The sequence below is a fragment of the Calypte anna genome, chromosome 3, assembly GCF_003957555.1.
Source record: "Calypte anna isolate BGI_N300 chromosome 3, bCalAnn1_v1.p, whole genome shotgun sequence".
Classification (NCBI taxonomy): domain Eukaryota; kingdom Metazoa; phylum Chordata; class Aves; order Apodiformes; family Trochilidae; genus Calypte; species Calypte anna.
Window position 1 is genome coordinate 91,322,660 of NC_044246.1, and position 19,971 is coordinate 91,342,630.

At 38.3% G+C, this 19,971-nt stretch overlaps 1 protein-coding gene across 1 annotated transcript in view; it reads left to right on the plus strand.

Annotated features, from left to right (window-relative positions):
* BMP5 (bone morphogenetic protein 5) overlaps nt 1-19,971 on the plus strand; it is a 52,471-nt gene that overhangs the window by 19,877 nt on the left and 12,623 nt on the right. The window contains exons 2-3 of the mRNA XM_008495642.2: nt 3,487-3,679; nt 9,430-9,578. Of these exons, the coding sequence (XP_008493864.1) occupies nt 3,487-3,679; nt 9,430-9,578 (342 nt within the window). The remainder of the gene's footprint in view (nt 1-3,486; nt 3,680-9,429; nt 9,579-19,971) is intronic.

Sequence of the window (19,971 nt, forward strand, 5' to 3'; positions counted from 1 at the left end):
CCTGGACCCCAGGTTTTCTGTGTTGCTCAGTGTCTGTTTCTTAGAGCCCTTCATTTCAGCAGACTGTTGCTGCTCCCAGGTCCTGGCCTGCCCCTAAATGCTGTCTCAACCCAGGGAAATGTTGAACTTATGTCTCTTTCAGATGCCAGGGCTGCCCTATCCTTGGGTATGCATGGAAACACCGATGAGTACTGTCTGTATGAGCTATAATAATTAATTTTAGGATCAAAAGGAAGCAGTTATCACTATTCCTCCAGCAGTCCTGAACCTTTTATTCAGTGTCTGATTCTTCAATACTTACTCATATTAAGTAGTGCTTACTTACCCACACAACTGGTGAATACGTGCTGAATAAATACTAACCGTAGATGCCAGAAAGGGTTGATACATTGTCTGTCTTTAATGTATTTTTCATTTAAAGGTTATTGAAATATCTGTTTGATTTTGAGCTTCAAAATGCTCAGTTATAACCTTAGAAAATTGCAGCAGACCCTTTCCACTTGAAAAATCCTCCCCAGTTCTGTGGATTTGCATATGGTAATCTCTGCCAACTTCTCTCCAAAATGAAAGGCTTTACATGGACATTAAATTAATAAATAAAAGAAAATAAAATAAAAAGCAAAAACCATCAAACCTCAAGTCAGATCTCTGTATATATCTCACAGTTTTGAACTGAGCAGTGGAGTTGCTAAATAGCCTGTATCCTGTTTCTCTTCAGTAGCAGCCCATTCATCTTCAGGTACAGAGCAGCCAGTTTACATGCTTCTGCCTCTTTTCTGCTTTACTTTTTCTACATAGCATATGATGGCAAACCCATGTAAGCTAAATATACACTTGAGCTGAGGAAATATTACAGTTAGCAGACAATTTTCCTTTTGACAGCTAGGAGAAAGTTAATTTTCACTGATGATAAGCTGTTCTTATAGCTTATATGTGTTTTATTTTTGGTCGTTCTTAAGGGTATATAGATCTGTGCATTTTTTTAAAAACATACTACTTAAAACAAGGGTAGTTTACATTTTCAAAACGGTAAAAGGTTAGGGCACTGTAAGACTATAGCTCCATGACCACAGGTGACTTAACTGGTACCTGAATATCTGTATATGTATTTGTATATATATATGTACCCTTATATGTCAAGCCGAAAAATGATTTTTTTTTTCTTTCAGTGCAATTATATTTGGTAAGACTACATATACCTTATCATAATACACATATACAGGTTTATCTTGTGCTTGCAGCCCAGAAAGCCAACTCTGTCCTGGGCTGCATCAAAAGAATCATGGCCAGAAGGTTAAGGGAGATGATTCTGCCCCTGTGATTGCTCTTATGAGACCCAGTCTGCAGTGGTGGGTCCATTTCTGGAGACCATAGTACAGGAAGTGTAGGGACCTGCTGGACTTAGTCCAGAGGAGGACCATGAAGATAATAAGAGAGCTGGACAACCCCTCCTGTGAAGACAGGCTATGAGTGTTGGGGTTGTTCAGCCTGGAGAAGAGAAGGCTCCAATGGGACCTTAGAGTCCACAGGAGAAAGGGACCGACAGGAAATCTGGGGAGGGAGTTTTTACAAGAGCGTAGAGGAGGAGGATGAAAGGGAGAAGTTTCAAACTGGAAAAGGGTAGATTTAGATTGAATATTTGAGGAGAAACTCTTCACTAAGAGTGTGGTGAGACACTGAAACAGGTTGCCCAGTGCAAATGTGGATGTCCCTCCCTGGAAGTGTTGAAGGCCAAGTTGGATGGGGCTTTGAGCAACCTGGCTGAGTGGGAGGTGACGCTGACCAAGGCAGAGGGGTTGGAATGAGATGAGCTTTAAGGTCTGCCCCAACTGAAGGCCTTCTACAGTTCTATGATTCTACATATATTTATGCACACATAGAAACACACTCGCATTGTGTATGTAGACAAAATCACACAGACCTACACATATACATGAGCATATAAGTATGAATTTACGTATATATTTTAATACTATATACATTTTGTTACTTACACATTTAATATCCCAAATATGTGTTTTTCCAGAACTGACATTCCTTCCTCAAATCTAAGGGCTGTTAATTTTAAAAGGCCTTAAAGGAGCACAGGGTTATAGGGGAGACCATTTAGTAGAACTGGGTGCAATCATAAGTGTTTAGCTGGTTATCCAAACTGAAGCCCAGCTTTGAGTGATTTAGTCTTTGTCTACCATCAGTAAAGGAAAGCATCTATTTCTCAAGGAAGGTGGAACTTCTACAGAAATGAGAATATTCTTACAGAGCACAAGTGCTTTATGTGTCAATGATACACTGAACTCTGTGGCAGTGGAAGCCATGGATCACTTTTCTTTCTGCATCCATAAAATCTGAAATATTAATTCCATAAAATAGTCATCAGCTGCTACTGGAGCTTTCCTTGGTTTGTCAAAACACATACTCCATTACAAAAGTTGCTCCTAAGTTAGGGTCAGAACTGCAGCAGACAGTGGAATTAGCCCCAAATCAGTTGTAAACTCAAATGAAAATCCTCTGGTTACTCCTCCTTTAAACTCTCTGCAGTCATGCAGAGATGAGGCCAACTTTTTTAAAGTTTTGAATCGTGGCAGTGTCACAAACAGTGAATGATGTGCCCTCGTTTTGGTCCTGCTCTGGGAGGGAGTGTGGACTCAATGATATTCAGAGGTCTCTTCCAACACCCGACGTTCTGTGATTCTGTGATACTGTGAGCTGCCCCTGTTCACCTGCAGCACATGGGAGGGGAGTCTCCACACAAGGAATGGACCCCTCTTTGCCTCTCCCTTTGGTGGAACTACTCAGCCCTGAGTCATGGCTCCTTCTTCTGACCACTGGCAAGATGATGCTTACACCATAGAGTATAACACGTCGATTTATGTGATGAAACTGTTTCTAAAATATGTAGCTGTTGCAGTGCATTTTAATACCACTTCAGAATTTACTACCTTAAGTGGAAATGAGCAACGTTCCTCTCATCTGTTGGGTTATTAGCTGCAGATAGTGTTTTCCCAAATCATTTATGGTTCTGACATTAAATTCTGCTGTTCTTCCGAAGTCCTAAATCCTTACTCAGGTTTTAATTTGTCCATATTTTTAGTTATTTTGCATTATTCCCTCCTACACCCTCTTTCATGTTCTGGGTTTTGTTTTTTTGTTTGGGGGTTTTGTTGTTGTTGTTGTTGTTGTTTTGTTTTTTGGGGGGTTTTTTTGAGTTTTTTGGGTTTTTTGTTTGTTTGTTTGGGTTTGGGTTTTCTTTGGTTTGGTTTTTCTTGTATATTCTTTCCACTCCAGCTTCTGGAATTTGTATAAAAGTCGATGAGGTTTTTTTTTTTTTCTTTTGAACTTAAGACACTGGGCTGATGGAATTTCCTTTAAATGGAAGTACGTCTGGGCTTGTGGTTTTATTGTTTGCACAGTTTTATATTGTCCTGTTTGTCATGGGAAATGGACGTTCATTTCACCTCTTTAATTGACATTTAACTCTTCTCACAGTTGAAAGAGACAAGGACTTCTCCCACCAGCGAAGGCACTACAAAGAGTTCCGCTTTGACCTGACTCAGATCCCACACGGGGAGGCAGTGACGGCCGCTGAATTCCGGATATACAAAGACCGAAGCAACAGCCGCTTTGAGAATGAAACAATTCAAATTAGCATCTATCAGATCATCAAGGAGTACCCAAACAGGTAGGTATCCTGTTGGCATGAACCTCTTGTTGAATAAGTTCTCATTTTGGTATCAGTTACACAGAAAATAGTTGATCACAAACGTACCCTCAGCATCATTGCTATCATTGGGGTTCCTGCAGTATTAATTTCTAGGCAACAACAACAAATACTGAGACTGGGTAAAGCTTTTCTATGTAATTTATTCCAGGTTTATGGGGAGTTACATGGCCAATCTCACCAAATAAACTGCCCATGCACAGGGTTCATGATCTCACTGAGCAAATGGTGTAGTCATAAGTACAGTCTAAGCATCTGGATTTGGGAAATGCACCATTTGCTGACGCTGTGGTACTACCAGCCAAGATTCATTTAGCTCCTTAAAGGCAGATAGATGGTTCAACTTTGTGTTTGTAAGAGTATGGGTTTTTCACATGTGTTTTAATATTCTGCTGAATGTAATTAAAAGATAAAATCATCCACTGACTTAAAGATGACATATGCACACTCTACACATGTAGCTCACCATAACTGAAAATTAAAACAAATATGATGTTACACATCAGCAGATCTCTGAATCTGAGCTTGCAGAGATCTCTGTGTGACATATTTCCAAGACTCTGCAAGACCCAAGAAAATGACCAGATTTCACCCAAATTTAATCTTGAAATTCCCATTAGAAGCTAATAGTAATTCCAAGATGCTTCTGAAAAAATATACGCCCACAATTTGGGATTTGACATTAAAATGCTATATAACTTTTTGCAGAAAAGTGGGAAAAAAAACCCAACAAAGTGGGAGGGCTTTTTTAGATAATCAAAAAACTCTCCCTTATCTTGAAGCAGAAAAAAATATTTCTATCCTGAGCATGTTTAGCAAAAGCAAATAAAAATGGCAGCCAAAATTTTAAATTTATTCTAGAGGAAAAAAAATTTCTCATGTCACCATGAGAAGTAAGCTTGAAGGCTGTGGCACAGTTAAAATCTCTTTTCTGCTTGAAGAATTTTAAGCTTGTTCCCTTCAGGTGAGATATCTGAACATCAAGTTTTATGTCTATAAAAAGGGAGTCATTATACATCAATGGAGCAGAATGACTGGGATGGAAAGCACTGATCATTCCAGAATGCCTTCTCAGAGTGCTCTAAGAAGCAGTAGCAAAAAAGTGCAGTTTTGTTTTGTTTTAACCTGTCTTCAGCTTGCAAAAATTTATAATAAAGGTTCTGAAAGAAACTTCTTGGAGAGAATGAAATGAGAAGGAGTAAAACATATATTTTTTAAACAGCACAGACCAAGCCTAGGGTTATGACAGCTCTTCACCTGCAAACTCAACAGATTTTTTTTTTTAAGTACTAATAGCTTTTCTAATCCACTTGACTCTTTTTATTTTTTAAAAGGTATTCCCAGTAATTGATTTCTATTCTATTTTAAAGAATGCAAAATTGCTTAGTATTCTGAAGCAAGATCAAACTTTAATATTTCTAACTTGTTAAAATGACAATAGTCTCTGTAAAACCATTAAACAATGTTTTTGATGTCTTCCAAATACATAAAAGTAAACTAATACATTTTTCATATTTCCATTTATAAACATAAAAGACTATGTCCTCTAATGGAAAGGGGACCATGCAATGAAATACCTGATATACCATCTGTTGGATTTCACCAGAGTAACTACAGAAACTTCAAGCATCCACTGTTTTCCTCCTATTGTTGATTTTGCTGGCCTCTATTCATATATGGAATATATAGAGGCAAATGCCTCAGTGAGACAGGATGGGAGAAGGCCACAAAATCTTTACTGTTCATATTAGGAACAAGGAATTATTTCCACCTGCTTCTTGACATCTCCAGACAGAAAAGCTCCCAAGGATATATATTCTTTTCTCCTAATAAAGCCACAGTTTTTGCTTTGGAGCCCAGATGTAATTACCATTATTCTGGACTTTGTCTCCTCAACTTTCACACATACACAGTATTTTAAGTGCAAAATTTTCAGAAGCTGCAAGTGCAAAATACAAGAATTGGAGAACTATGAAAGTGGTGGTGAGACAGTGGCACAGGTTGCCCAGGGAGGGTGCGGCTGCCCCTTCCCTCCCTGGAAGTGTTCATGGCCAGGCTGGATGGGGCTTTAAGCAACCTGGTCGAGTGAGTGGTGTCCCTGCCCATGGAAAAGGGTTGTAACTAGCTGACCTTTAAAGTCCCTTCCAACCCAAACCATTCTATGATTCTATGATTTTATAATGTCCCACATTCCTTACCAGTGCCATACCACAACAAAGTTGCTGGGTTTGATCCTGCTCCTCCACCCTTCTTTGCTCTGAGCAGGAGGGATGAGTGTCTGACAGGGCTCTGCAATCCCAAACACAGCCCTGCTGTGTTTCCACAGAGAAGGAGTGGTTAGGGTTCCTGAGTTGCAGACCAAGGGTTATGTTGTAGCCTTGGACATCTGTTTGTCTCTGTGGCAGCATGGCCGCTGAAATGTATGCGTATTGAATTTGCTCAGAGTTTGCTGAAATTACAGTCTTTGGGATTGAAGTTTCCTATTAGCTCTAAGGAAGCGTGTAAAGCAGTGCCTGTGGCAAGGCAAACTTTCCTACACAGCCCTGCCAATGTACTCCTGCCCGGATCTTTTCTCATGACCAGAGTAATGTAGTCCAAGAGGCCAAATCCCTGTTCATCATCTAGTGGCAGCTAGCCACTAATTTAACTAAACCCTAGGGATTCTTCCTGCATGAGAGAATCCTCAAGTGGCATTAAGATACTAAAGCAGCTTTCTGGAATGAGGCGAGAGGTGAGGCAGCATTTTGTGGATGGCCTATTACATAGTAATTGGGATTTGAGCTGGATGAAAACTTTGCTTGGTTTCAAGTGACATCTAGATGGTGGATTCCACCTTTACTTCCTTAAGTAACCCAGGAGATCTGGAGCTTCTTAGACTCTTTGCCCACAGCCTTCTTGCAGAAATTCTTGCCTGTGGTAACATTTCTGCTGTAAACAACTGGTCGTTTGGGACCAGACTGAAATCACTAAACTTAAACAGCCCCCATAAAGGTAAAGCCAATCACCTGTATTCTGCCTGAATGTGTTCATAGTTGCATTTCAGGCTATTTATGACAACATACCTTACTTTTTTATTATGTGTTGTGGGCCATTTTTTAAATAGAAATATTTTTTTTTAAATTAGAGCCAGAATTTGCATCTGTTTTTCATTTTAAGTGTGATTTTTTTTTTGTCTTTTCACAGAATAAAGGAGAATTTTAAAATTAAAAACATCACAAAATATGATGAGAAATTTAAGTGAATGACACCAACTAACGGGGAAATCATGATCCCATATTTCTCCCCCATTGCCCCATATCACCTTTGCAGGGGTCAGGTTTTCACCCCATGTTTGTATCAATTATGAAAAAATTTGGATTTTGTCCTGACAAATGCTTTGAATTTCTGTGACAAATTGCTGCTATGTGGCCAGAGACATTTTTTTCTGTTCTACTAAGTGATCTCAAGAATCCATTCTAGCTTTCACCAGGTACCCACAGCTAATTTTTGAGTAAGTGAGTAAGAACAGTCTGCCTCCTGGAATCTATTTCCTTAGATAGTTCACTATGCTTGTAGGAAGGCAGACAGAAAGACTGACATATCAGTGCCAAAGACACTTTGGTGTGAGTTTCTGCTACACTACAAACCAATATAGTTACACAGAGGAGAGATCCATAAGGAAAAATTGTCCTCAATAGGGATGTCTAGACTAGGTCATTAGTGCTGCTCTGTTCTGCTCTGGCATCTGAGACATTGTGGATCCTGACTTTTGAGAATATTTTCTGCCAATCCCAGCAAAGTTTAGAGTTGAAAGAATCTGTATGAGAAAATAAATATGTGTTCTAGCAGGAGACGAGCGAAATGTGAAATCATAGCACTGTGACATTGTAATGTTACATATTCCAAGCAATTTTTCCGTTTTCTATTAAATCTGCTAAAATATAAAAGACATTTGTAAATAAACACCTTAAAGACTGTCACATTCAGAATTAAACCATTAAGCTTTGAAGTTCTGTTAAACTGCTTATTAGAGAAAAGAGTTGGTATTTAAGATTCCGGAGAGTGCTATTTATGAGCTTGCAGCATGTCATTAATTCGTTCAGTGCTAGCATAGCAGGTCAGGCTCTTTTGAGTTGTAAGACTGTTTTCATGTTAGCTCCAGAGGAAAAATATGTTTTCTCCTTGTGTGGTCATTAGCACAGTTCTACTAGAATGGGAGTGATAAGAGCCCAGCTTTTAAGAGAAGAAAAAAAAGTGACTTGAAAGACAGCCTTTTAAATTTTCATTTTTTTCTTTTTTAATTTTTCTTTTTAAAAAACAAAACCCCACCCTTCTTGATGATTTCTGAGCTCCTTAATCTTATTCTGCAGTTATTTCTCTCATCTAAGTAAACACATGCCTGTCATAGCTCATTAGTTGTGTCGTGACAGATAACTTATTTTCCTGAGTGTTGAACAACCACCATTTCAAGAGCAACATGAGATGTTTTGTTTCAGTATCAGACCTTCTAAGTGCATTTACAATGTTTAGTCTAGATAAACCAGTAACTTTCTACCATGTCATTAAATTAAGCAACTTAAGAATACAGTGACCGGAGCACAGTAAATTTCAGTCCACTTTCTCTACAGGAAAGCTGTTGTTTCAGTCTGTCTTACCTCTTTCAGTGTATATTCATTATGTCTGTACGGTAACAATATGATTCCAAGGTCTGCCTAAGCTAAGTCTGTCTTCAGTTAAGTTGGACAGTCCAAATTTAGAATAAAGTACTTTTTCTTGTATAATATTGCTTTGATTACTATTTATGTCAGAAAATAAATAGGTTTTTATAACTACAGATTTAGGTTTGAAAGGCTAAATATTGAAAACAGTTTTTAATAATGCGTGCTGCTTTGTAGAGGCATGTAAAACGAAACTGATGAGAGTTAAATATCTTGGGTTTAGTGTGGTCATTGTAGTAAATTATTTGCAATACAGATGTGGTTCTGGAACCAATTGTGTCAGGAGATATGTGAAAACAGAACAAATAAACAATCCATGCTAAACATTCAATAATATGATTATACTAACTCCCCTGGGCTGCCCTTCTGAATTATTGGGAGATTTCATGGGAACAAATTTGAGTATATACCAGAGAACTGAGAGATAAAATATAATAATTACATTATTGAATGGATATACAATTTCTTCTTTGATATAGAGACTTGTTTTCTAAACATCTGTACTAATATGAAACTGTCTGAACTGCCATCTATTCGTGTTTTGTCACATGATATAGCTGCTGTCATATGTTACTAATAACAGATTTTTTTAGAAACACTGAGTCTTTGAATTAAGTTGAAACTGGAATGTGATTTTGACATTTTTTGTCTTTTACATTGAATGTTTTATAAAAATTAATCTTCCTGAGACATTCTAGTATTGAAAGATGAATCCTTTATACACAGCCTCAGTTACATATTTTGTGTATTTATGTCAGAAAACTGGATTTTTCAGATTTTCCAGAGGTGTAGTTTTCACATGCTGAGACTCATTTCAGAAAGGCTTCTCAGGGGAAATACCTGTACTATACTTAACAATTACCTATTAGCTACAGCACATGCTGTACTGTGTCATGATGAGTGTATGTCAAAGGATTATTCATTTGGACTCCAGGAAGCTATTGTCAGCAAGGAAATTAAGGACAAAAAATCATAAAATTCAAACGCCTTAACTCTCTATTTTCTTTAACTTAGGGATGCAGACTTGTTCCTGTTAGACACAAGAAAGGCCCAAGCTTCTGATGTGGGCTGGTTTGTGTTTGACATTACTGTGACCAGCAACCACTGGGTGATTAATCCACAGAACAATCTGGGCTTGCAACTCTGCGCTGAAACTGGGGACGGTAAGATCGTAACTGCGGATCAAAACGTCATCTCTGCTCCTGTCATCTCTTGCTGGGAACCTGATGCAAACACTTTGAAAATACAAAATATGTCACTCGAATCAGTATTTTTTCTGCTCTTTTAACATGCCAAACATACTCTCAATTAACAGATCTTCACCTCACCATATCATGCCTGGCTGGCACCTAAATAATAGCTCGGATCGTAACAGAACCTTCTCTGGGCGGGTGTTTTGTAACTTGTATAGCTGGGTGAAAATTCACTGAGAGCTTATAAGAAAAGACTACAAGTCTTATCCTGCCATAGCTACAGTCCACAAGCTTTCTATTATTCTTGACTCTATTATTTTTAATTCTGTTGAATAGGGCAATTATGTGAATCAAATTAAATTAAATGAAGTTTGGGATAAAAGCTCTAACATACAAAATGACGTTCCATTTCAGTGTTCTTCCAGTGATGATTGCATCCAGGAAACTCAAGCATATTTGTGGAATTTTTGTTTTAGAAAGTTTCTAAAGATCTTTCTGGACTGCAGCACTGAGAAAGGTATAAAAAACCTCAGCAGAGTTCAGGAGGTACCTCGCAGCTGCCAGTGGTTCTGCTGGAGACAGCTTACTAGTAGAATAATGTGTCAATTGGTTATATATAACCTGGAAAAAAATAAAAAAACCAGACCTTTTCCTATCTTGAAACGGGTTCAAAATTTGAAATGTTGAAAAAAATTATTAGCTGGAAGTTAGGAAAAACACTATCAAAACTGAAGTCCGAGCTGTGGGTTTCTTAGTAACAATTTACTAAACAACTAAATTTTTCAGTTATGTTCTTCATTAAAAAGTGAAAATTCATCTTAATGAAAAATAATATTTTTAGAAGAAATGTTCTTTACTTAGACTTCTTTAGAAACTAATAAAAAGACACATATTCTGGGTTTTTTTTAGGTTTTTTGTTTTGTTTTGTTTTGGGTTTTTTTGTGATGCTTCATTTGATCCATACTACTTTAGAAGCAAACATTCAGATTTAGGTCTTTCTTGTCAAAAAGCTTTTTATGCCAGAGGTCAAGGGATCTCTGCTGCCAGTTAATCTAAACCTTAGCTGACATAATGGTAACGAGTAGCAGAAGAAACACTGGTGCAAGGATTAATAATTTTTTCTTCTTTCTTTGTTCTGGCTAAGTTTTGTCATTGTTTTTGATCTGAATTCTCCCTCAGGCTCAGCTGGGCTGTGAACAAAGCCTCTTGTACTTTTTCAGCAAGTGCTCTGGCTGTTGGTGAGTTATGCAAAACTCTCCTCCTTCAGGCATGATGCTTAAAAAGGGAGTTGGCAGGCTTGAACCAGAGCAGATGACCATGACACCTCATATTGCCCACACGGTCAGGGTACAGTCAGTGGGAAAGGGAGGCAGCAATGCCAACTCGATGGGGCTGTTGCTGCCTTCAGCAGCCTTCAAAGACACCACACCTGAGCTCAGGCTGTACTGGGAGTGGTTCTGTACAGCAGCCTGGTTTTGTGAGGCCATTTTTAAGCCCCTAGAATTCTGGAGAGGTGACACCTCCGTCAGGCATCCAAATTAGGTGGACTGGATTCTGGCCAGCTTTTCTGCTCCAGAGTAAACTCCATCCTGGAGGTTTATTTTCCAGGAGATTCAAATAGAGAAATTCTTGAAAATTAAATATCCATGAAAGGCATTCATTAAGAAACCCTGGAACAAGCAATTTGTTGGTTCTAGCCTTCAAATTATATCCGTTCAGTAAACAGCAGCAAAGTTTGTATGGGTAAAATGAAACCCTTCGTTTCATACACTGAAGAAACTGTAAAAGAACAGTTTATGTAAATATTTCCCCTGTCCTACTCCCAAGATCAGAAAGGTGATAGATAATTTTCTATTTTAAATTCCAAAGCCACAGTCAGCTTTACCTTCTGCACCTCACTTATTTAAATTTCTCAATGCAGCTGCTTGAATGAGGAGGGAATTCCCCTTTTCCCTCAATTTCTCTTCCTTTTTCAGTTTATTCAGGCAAGAGTACCCTTCTAGTGGCTAAGGTTTTCAGCACTACAGGGAAGACCTGTGCTGTACAACTTCAGCTTAGCATAAGGAATATCATCCTTTCATACTCTTACAATTTTGCTCTTAAGGCTTTGATTATTTTTATTGGGTTGCTGTTACTTCTGGAAGCTATTAGAAACACCAGCAGTTCAATGACATGTTTGTGTACAGATGGAACATGAGTTTTTATACATGACTCAGTATCTAGTGGACTCAGTTTGTAACCCAGAGAACCCCACCCACCTTCCCTTCAACCAGTTCTCTGTGAGAGCTCTGAAACTGGTTCAAATCAACCCCAAAACCTTCCCTCAGCTCAACTGAATTTAAGGCCATAAATGCCTGAAGCACATTTCTTTATGCCTTCAGCTGTTCATTTAGTTTATGGGTGGTAGAGAAGTTTTGCCCCCCTAGCTGGAGACACATTTATGGTAGGACCTGATCCATTAACCTTTCTATTTCAACAGAACATTAAACCAAACAGGATTCTGTTAAGCCAGAGGATCCTTGTTTGAGGCACCCAGGTGCAGCACTGGGACTCTGGATAATCAAGTCTGTAAATACATACTCATTTTTGATTTATTCATACATCACCCATCAAATGACCAGGACTCTGGGGTGGTACTATACTGTCATCATTACCATTACCAATGATCTTTCTTATGGTTATCTTTCCCTGAACTTTTTGGGCAATAACTTGTGTAAATGTATTTCTTTGGTGATCCCTGAAGATAGTGTATAAATAATAATAATAATGTCCACATGAGAACTAAAAAGAATTATTTAGCATAACAGTGTGATAAAAACAACTTTGGAAGAATATATGGGTCTTGTAATTCATATTTTTACTCTTTGAAAATGCTGAAAAAATACACAAAGCCACATGACATTGGAACGTGTTTTCTTTTTTCTTTAAGACAGTATTTGGTATCATACGCCTCATTTTAACATGAAATGTAGACTTTTTCTCTTAATGGGACATTTTATTTTGAACAGTAAGAATAAAGGTTTGCATGACACATATGGAAGCTGTCAACATATAATACACTGTTCCCCAAGGCTGTGGTAAATTAAGGATCAGATATTTTTTTTATTCTCTTTTTTAATGTCTCCTCAACATTCCGCAGCATCCTTTTTTTGGCTGATTCCCTTCTTTTGACATCAAAACTCTCCAAGGTGTTTAAAATGAGAGGTGATCATTTTCAGACTGATGGAAGTGCGAGTGTTAGATGAATTGCAGCATAAAATCAATGCAGATGCAGAAACAATTCTAAAAGCTCCATGTGACGCTTTTCCTGGATATATACCACATGACTTCCAAGACTTAAAAAATGTTCCAGTGAATCAGCACTTTGTATTTGCATTTAACATTTTTATAATTGGAAGTTAGCAATGGTTTGAACATCTTTTTTTCCTGGAGGCTTATAAATATCTGCAAGAGCATTTCCTTTCCTGTTTATATCATTGTTGAAGAGAATCTACTGCTGACCGCAGAAAATGGAAGCAGAAGATAATGTGCAGTGATGATTATTGATGATCCACAGAATAAAACAGGAACCAGACTCACAGCTATCAATACAATATCCCAGGTAGCCCCCACAGCCATGTAGTTCTTTGCCTTTTCTTAGATTACTGCAGCTCTCAGTTGTTTTCTGTCCTTCTGCACAGAAACTGTTGGTAACTTTGAAGAGCCCAAGTTGATTAAGGTGATTTCTGCTACTACATAGTCCTTTAGATGGTTTCTTGGAGTTTTCTTGTTTTTTGAAGTGGGCAAGCAGCAGCAATCCTCAGCTCCTCAACTCTGACTCACTTCAGTGTTCTTTTTTTCCTTAAAGCACAGGGAAATTTGAAATAAATAGGTTGCTTGATCCAAGTGAAGACTGGGGAAGGCCAATTCCCTCTCCAGCATGTATTAGTGTGCATTCTGACATGTCCCCTGGAAGGAAGTTTGGCTCTTAATCTTACATGTTGCAGGAAGAATTGGTGAGGTTCTTCTCCAGTGATGATGGGGGAGATATTGAAAGACACATTCTTGCCTTTTTATTCTGTTCTTTCAGCCTTGGCTTTCCAAGGTCCCTTTCTTTTGTGAAGCCTTTGGAGCAGCATGGTCACATTCCCCATGGTGCAGAGAGTGGCTGTCTTGCTTTCAACCCACAGCAACCTGTGGCAGCATTCTGGCTTCTTCAGGTAGCTGGCTCCATACTTAACATTTGCCTTGGCCTCACTGTTGCAGCCCTAAATGTTACCTCTTTCATTCTCATTTGCCCCCAGTCAGCCATGGCACCTAACTGATGACCATAGTAGCCATCAGATATTTTGGAGGATTTTGCTTTGTTGTTACATTAAGTCTCTTGGTGAATCTGGTGTTTACAAGGAAAAGTATCAGGAGTGAGTTCACCTCCATTAGTGTCCTTACAGTGGGGGAATTTAGGATATATTTATATTAAGATACATATATGGACTTTGGCAGGCCATAGTTCTGCCTAAATTCTGAGCAATCTGGAAGCCATATAGCCATTTTAGCACAGCACTGAACCTGAGCTAATATATTCTGCCCCTCAGCAGGTTTTATGATGAACTTGGGCTCAAGCACTGACTAAGTAGAGCTACATGAGTTCTGGTTCAGAGCTGACTGGTCAAAATTACACCAGCAAATTAAAGATGCTCAGAAACACCATGGTGTAAAATGAACTGGAGGGTTGACTCTCAGACCCCCACACAGGGTGACCCCATTGTAGCTATCCCCCTGGGAAGAGTTCTCTGCAGCACTGCCTTGGGGTGCTAAGGACTCTGGTGGAGCTGGTGTAGGACCTAAGTGTACCTTCCCACCCTGAGTAGGGAGAACGATTCAGCTCCAGTGCCCTAGGAACACTCCTGGCCACTCTTTAATTTACTCAGGTAGGTGTAACCCCTGTTCCCAGCTGGGGCATAAATAAAGTCAGCATTTTCTTGTGTCTGCTTGTAGGAAGTGATGTGAACATCCTCTTTGTTAATAAGGGCATACTTATATTAAATAGGAGAGTCAGGGAGGTGGGATGGGCTCCTGCCTCATCTTCTGCCACCATTGTGTGCTGATGCATACTGGTCCATCCTGTACAGCAATGCAACTCTCCCTCCACCTGGCTCCCCAGACAAATGAAGGATACATCTGCTTCTCAGCACCAGTATTTTAGAGATAAGGGCATTTGTGTTCATTTCATTCAGAAGTCTTTTATCCATTTTGTTCTTTGGTGGATGACCAATTAATGTAATCTCTCCTTGTTTTATTGTCTTCCTGAACAGATTCTTAACTGTGCAGAAAAGACCCAGGACTCCAACAAAACAGTCAGAATTTACTTACATTAAAGTGAACAGATAAAAAAAAGCCCTTAGCAAGCACTTTTCTGTATGATTACATTGGAAATTTTGTGTAAGCTTTCATGGTATTGCCACATAGTGCAGCATAACATGGTTCCTAACATGTTTCCAAGTGCTTTTTTCAAGAGCTTTATGAATATCAAAATCAACACAAAAGAATACACAAAATCCTCTTCCAACTGAACTCAATAAAATCCACAAATACAAGATTTAAAAAACAAGAGCTGAATCATTATTTTTTACTAAACCTGTGAAATGTAGGAACTATAGAGCTGCCCATCTAAGACCACCTATTTTTCAGAATTCCTTAAAGCCTCCAGGGAAGAGAAGAGTTAACAAAATACATGAAGGTTGTTTCAAAAGCATATTTTATGTTAGTATAGTTAAACATGTCAACCAAAGGAAAAGTTTGCATAAGTTTATGTAGTTGATACAATAGAGACAGCATAAAATACTTCAGATGTTGAGTGTTGAGGATGTCTTATATATGGACCTCCACATTTTTGTTGTTAGTTTTTCTCTTTTGATTGTTTTAGTAAGTTTTCATTCAAGCTTTGTAGCCAAACTCTACCTCAATTCTTTTACTTCTATGAAGTTCCATTTCTCTCAAGAGCACTATTCAGGAATGAGAAACCACACAAGCTCCTATATAATTTGGAAAACCTCTTTGCAAGCTTTAAGACTCTGTGTGTCTCAGGACAGCTTTTGCTCAAATATTAGGTATTATTAGACCTTGTATATACTGCAGGTCTTTCTCCAAGAGGTTTTTCCCAATCCTATTTTCAGATATCAACCCCACAAGGAGGAGGCTATAGGTATAGTACTAGAAGTTGGTTTTTTTTTTTCAGCAAACCAGAAAATCACTAAAATTTTCATTTCTAACTCCAAGCACATAAAAAATATTACCAAAATACCTGTCCTGACCTAGCAGCAGTGCTTAATCTGTAAAATGTGTTTTGCAGCTTGTTGAACAGCTTTGAAAGTAAATAAGTGCTTGTTTTTCATAACAAAATGAGTGGTTTGCTGCAGTTCGATGACTCAGGACAAAATAATGGGTCTTGGAATTACTCATTGTCCTGTGTTGCCAGTGTAAATCTGGCCAAGATGCATAATGCCTGAAAGCTCTTGCAAAATTAGTGTCTGCTCTATGCCTTACATGAAATATATACTGCTTGCTGAGAAACAGCCAAGTCACAAACCTTACCACTGTCACTGGCATACACGCTGGCCATCTCAGAAGAAGTCAGATTTCTGAATGTCATGAAAAATGAGGCGGTGCCTCCAGGTCATGACTGTGAGACAGACTGAAAACTTGAAGAGCTCTTGCATTTCCATTTGGAGCAGCTGTAGGAGAAAAGGAATTTTTAAGATGGAACTTGGTCAGGTCATGAAAAGAATTGTGTGATACGACGGCATGTGACAGCAGAAAAGTGGACATAGTGACACAGCATATAGCCCCCCAGTTACCATCCTGGATGTAATTTTTGTGGGTAAGAAAAACAAAACAAACCAAGAACAATATCATCAGGATTGTCGAGGTGGGATATTTTTATAAAGTGAAATTCACAGTTATTTTTGCATCAGTGATTCCTTTCATAGGAATCCCCTTTATTAGGGGAGACAGAACGTGAAAAGGCAAATAATATTCATTCAGTTCAGTCAGTCAAACCAACACTTCCATACAGCCCTTTATGCAAACTGCTAAGGGCATTTTACTATCAAATGGAATAAAAGCCAAAAATAAGCTTTAATGCCAAGTCAAACAAATACATCTTGCCAAAGACTCAAAATCGTATGAATAAGGACTAAAGAGTTCAGCAGATTTGGAACATAATGCTTTAAAAAAGTCTTAGTCTCCAAATATACCTGTCAATATGGAGAAGAGGTAATAAATTATTATAGTAGGACTGAGACACATGTCAGAATGTGAGGAACACGAAAGCTCTGGTCTGTTCCTGCACTCAGTAAGTCCATCTGTTATGCTTATTTGATTTTTTTAGGTGCAGGCACAGTTGCAGTTTTTAGATTCAGTGACTAGGGGCTAGCTGACTGCTGGTTTTTTGCAGCTTCTTTTCTTCTAAACTCTGAAGAAATATTTTTTGACATCCTCGGATTTAAAGACACAATGGAATTATAAAACCAAACCCATTTTTCTACCTTCAGTTCTTGTTCAGAGCTGCTAAAGAAAAGCAGGGAGACACACCTTGCTGCTTTGGTTTTAGAAGTTTCATTTGGGTGAAGCTCCAAGTTCAAGTTAAGCAGGTCAGCCTGAGTCATTCAGCTGATTTTAAAAAACATTTCTAATACCACAATATGGAACAACTGCATGTTGGAGAGAACTGGAATTCTGTTGCTATTGAAGCCAAGAGTTTTCTAAAGTTCACAAGAAATGATAGACTAAATGTGCTTACTAAAAATGAAGCCCATGAATTCTTCTTGCTATAAAGGCCAATTCAGGCTAGGGTAAGATTTTTCTTACCATATTCTAAAATTCACACTATGGACAAGGGTGAGGAATATTTAAGAAGACCACAGCACATAGATGGAGCTCCCTGTGGGGCAGAAAGCTTGATGGATTTCAGGGTCAGGGTGCTTGGAAGTATCTCTTGTTCAGGAAGGGACAAAGCTTTGTGTTCTTAGACTGAAGGAAATCTCTCTCACACACGTTTTTTTTTTGGGGGGGGGTTGGTTTTTTTTTCTTGTTTTGTTTTTTTTGTTTTTTTTGTTTTTTTTAAAGGGTAATAGATTTCTGTAAATGCAAGCTTTCTCTTGCACAGAAACAGCCTAAAATGGAGACAACATATGTGGTTTGAATTTCCAAACCAAATAGTCCAGAGACCTGCCTCAGAAGGCATATAGCGTCTCAAGGGCAATGTATATTTTGATTGCTTCATCTTCTGAAAGTTGCAGCTAAGCTAAGTTATATGATAAACTGAGGGAGAAAAGTTTAATGATGAACCCACAAAAGTCAATAAATGTTTTTCTTTTAACTGCACTGGGAGAAAATTCAGCGCATATACCATTTGTGAATTGAACAAATGAGTCCTAAATACTCAGACTGGCTGCTTAAAAGATCAAGCAAATAAAGGAATCAAGTCATATAAGCTGTTTCTGTGTGTAAAAAGGCTGTGGGTTACAGGATTAATTTTTTATAGTATATCTCTCTACCCTGAATAACCAAGTAAGCCTCAGCTTGTGGAATCTTAATAGCCATCTCATTGCTGAAGTCTAAAGGAAACCCAGAGGAAACTTAATAATATTAAAAGTTATTTTAAAGGGAGTTCACATTGGTTTGAAGGGTATTTTGCTTCACACACAATATGCACCATTGTAAATTCAGAGAACCTAGACTTAAATTCAGAAAACCTCCACACATATTTACAGCCCTCAGTATATAAATCTAATAGTATTCTTAAAATGTCCACCAGTAAAGTATTAATCTTTTACAGATAAAATTAAAATTCTGAAAGCCATTGGAACAAAAAATAAAGAAAAATGGTAAAAATATTCCCTCTAGAAATGAGAGGAAACTTCGTGGTAAGAGGCTAGTTTGTCCATGTTGCAATGAATAGAGAATAGTCTGTACAGTTTTTCATATCTGACTTGCAAGAGGAGATTGGAACATATAGGAATTAATGTTAGTGAATTATTTCATAGTAACTCAAACACATGAAAATAAGAATTAAAGAAACACAAGGCTGAAAAGCCATTTAGAATGAAATCAGAAGCTTCAACAAATATAGCTTTCCCTTGCAGTGAAAAAAGTAATTATCAAAATTGTTCAGAATATGTTGCCAATTACTCTGCTCTATAACTGCTAACTTTCTCAGTTCTTCAACTGCCTTTGCTGGGCTCCCTGTCACTGGAAACATCTTAAACCAATTTAAAGTGCTACACCTGAATAAACATGTTGTAAAGTTGTTTATGTATTGAAGTGGGTCAGTTCAAGGTATGGTATTTGGCTGGAACTTCTAATTTCTCTTTTTACTGCAAAAGGGCTGCCAGAAGGAGGAAGTCTGAGCTGAATTAATACATTTGTTACAGTGGAAGTAGAATGGAAACTACTTTAACCACAAATCAAACTGCCTCTTTCATTTACGCCAGTGATAGAGTTTTTCTAAGAAATATAGACACTGGCATAGAGCCACTGTAAGTTTGTATTTGAAAAGGAAACCTATATGCTCATTTCTATAAGGTTTACTCCTATGGTTATTTGCAAGTTCTTTTTCAGGATGATTGAGTTAACGGCATTATAACTTTGTGAGGCAGATGCTCCGTCCTTGCCCGCGCAGCAAACTTTTCCAGTCGGTTTAGAAGGATCCCCAGGCGCCCGATGCCGCGCAGCCCAGGCGGTGCCTGTGCCCCTACCTTCCCGTTTAAAGGACCTCTGTGTCCCCCACCCAGCACAGCTGCACAGCTTCACATGACACTGTCTCATTTTCTGACGGGTGAAGGGCTCTGCAAAGAACACGTATGCACAAAAGTGTTTGTGCTGCCAAAATAAATTCTGTTAAGAGCAAGGGTTTATTTGCTAAAATGTCACTGATGCCGTTTTGGTGACTTGTTTTGCTTTCTTTTCTTTTGGTGAGGTTTAGATCCGATAATATACTGAGGTTACCACACAGGCCTGACTGAACAAATATTTTAAAGAAATATGCACATCCCCTGGGAACAGAACCAGAGTCAATAATGTACATATATCAAACTCTGTTCTCTTGAACGACTGACTGCCTTCCTACCTTTGCTAGTGAATGAACATCAGTTTGACTAATGCCACACAATATTTATTTTTAAAGCAGAAGTATATTTATTATCTACACTTCTCTTTGCTACCGATTTGCTTTGGGGATATAAGTTTCCACATGTAACACTCCAGCGATGCAAAAACCAGATGACCACATTACATTATCCTTTTGATAACCTGTATACTTTAATGGGGCTCATTTATTTTTCAGTTCTGTAGATGTGTACACAGGACTGAATGAAAATACCTG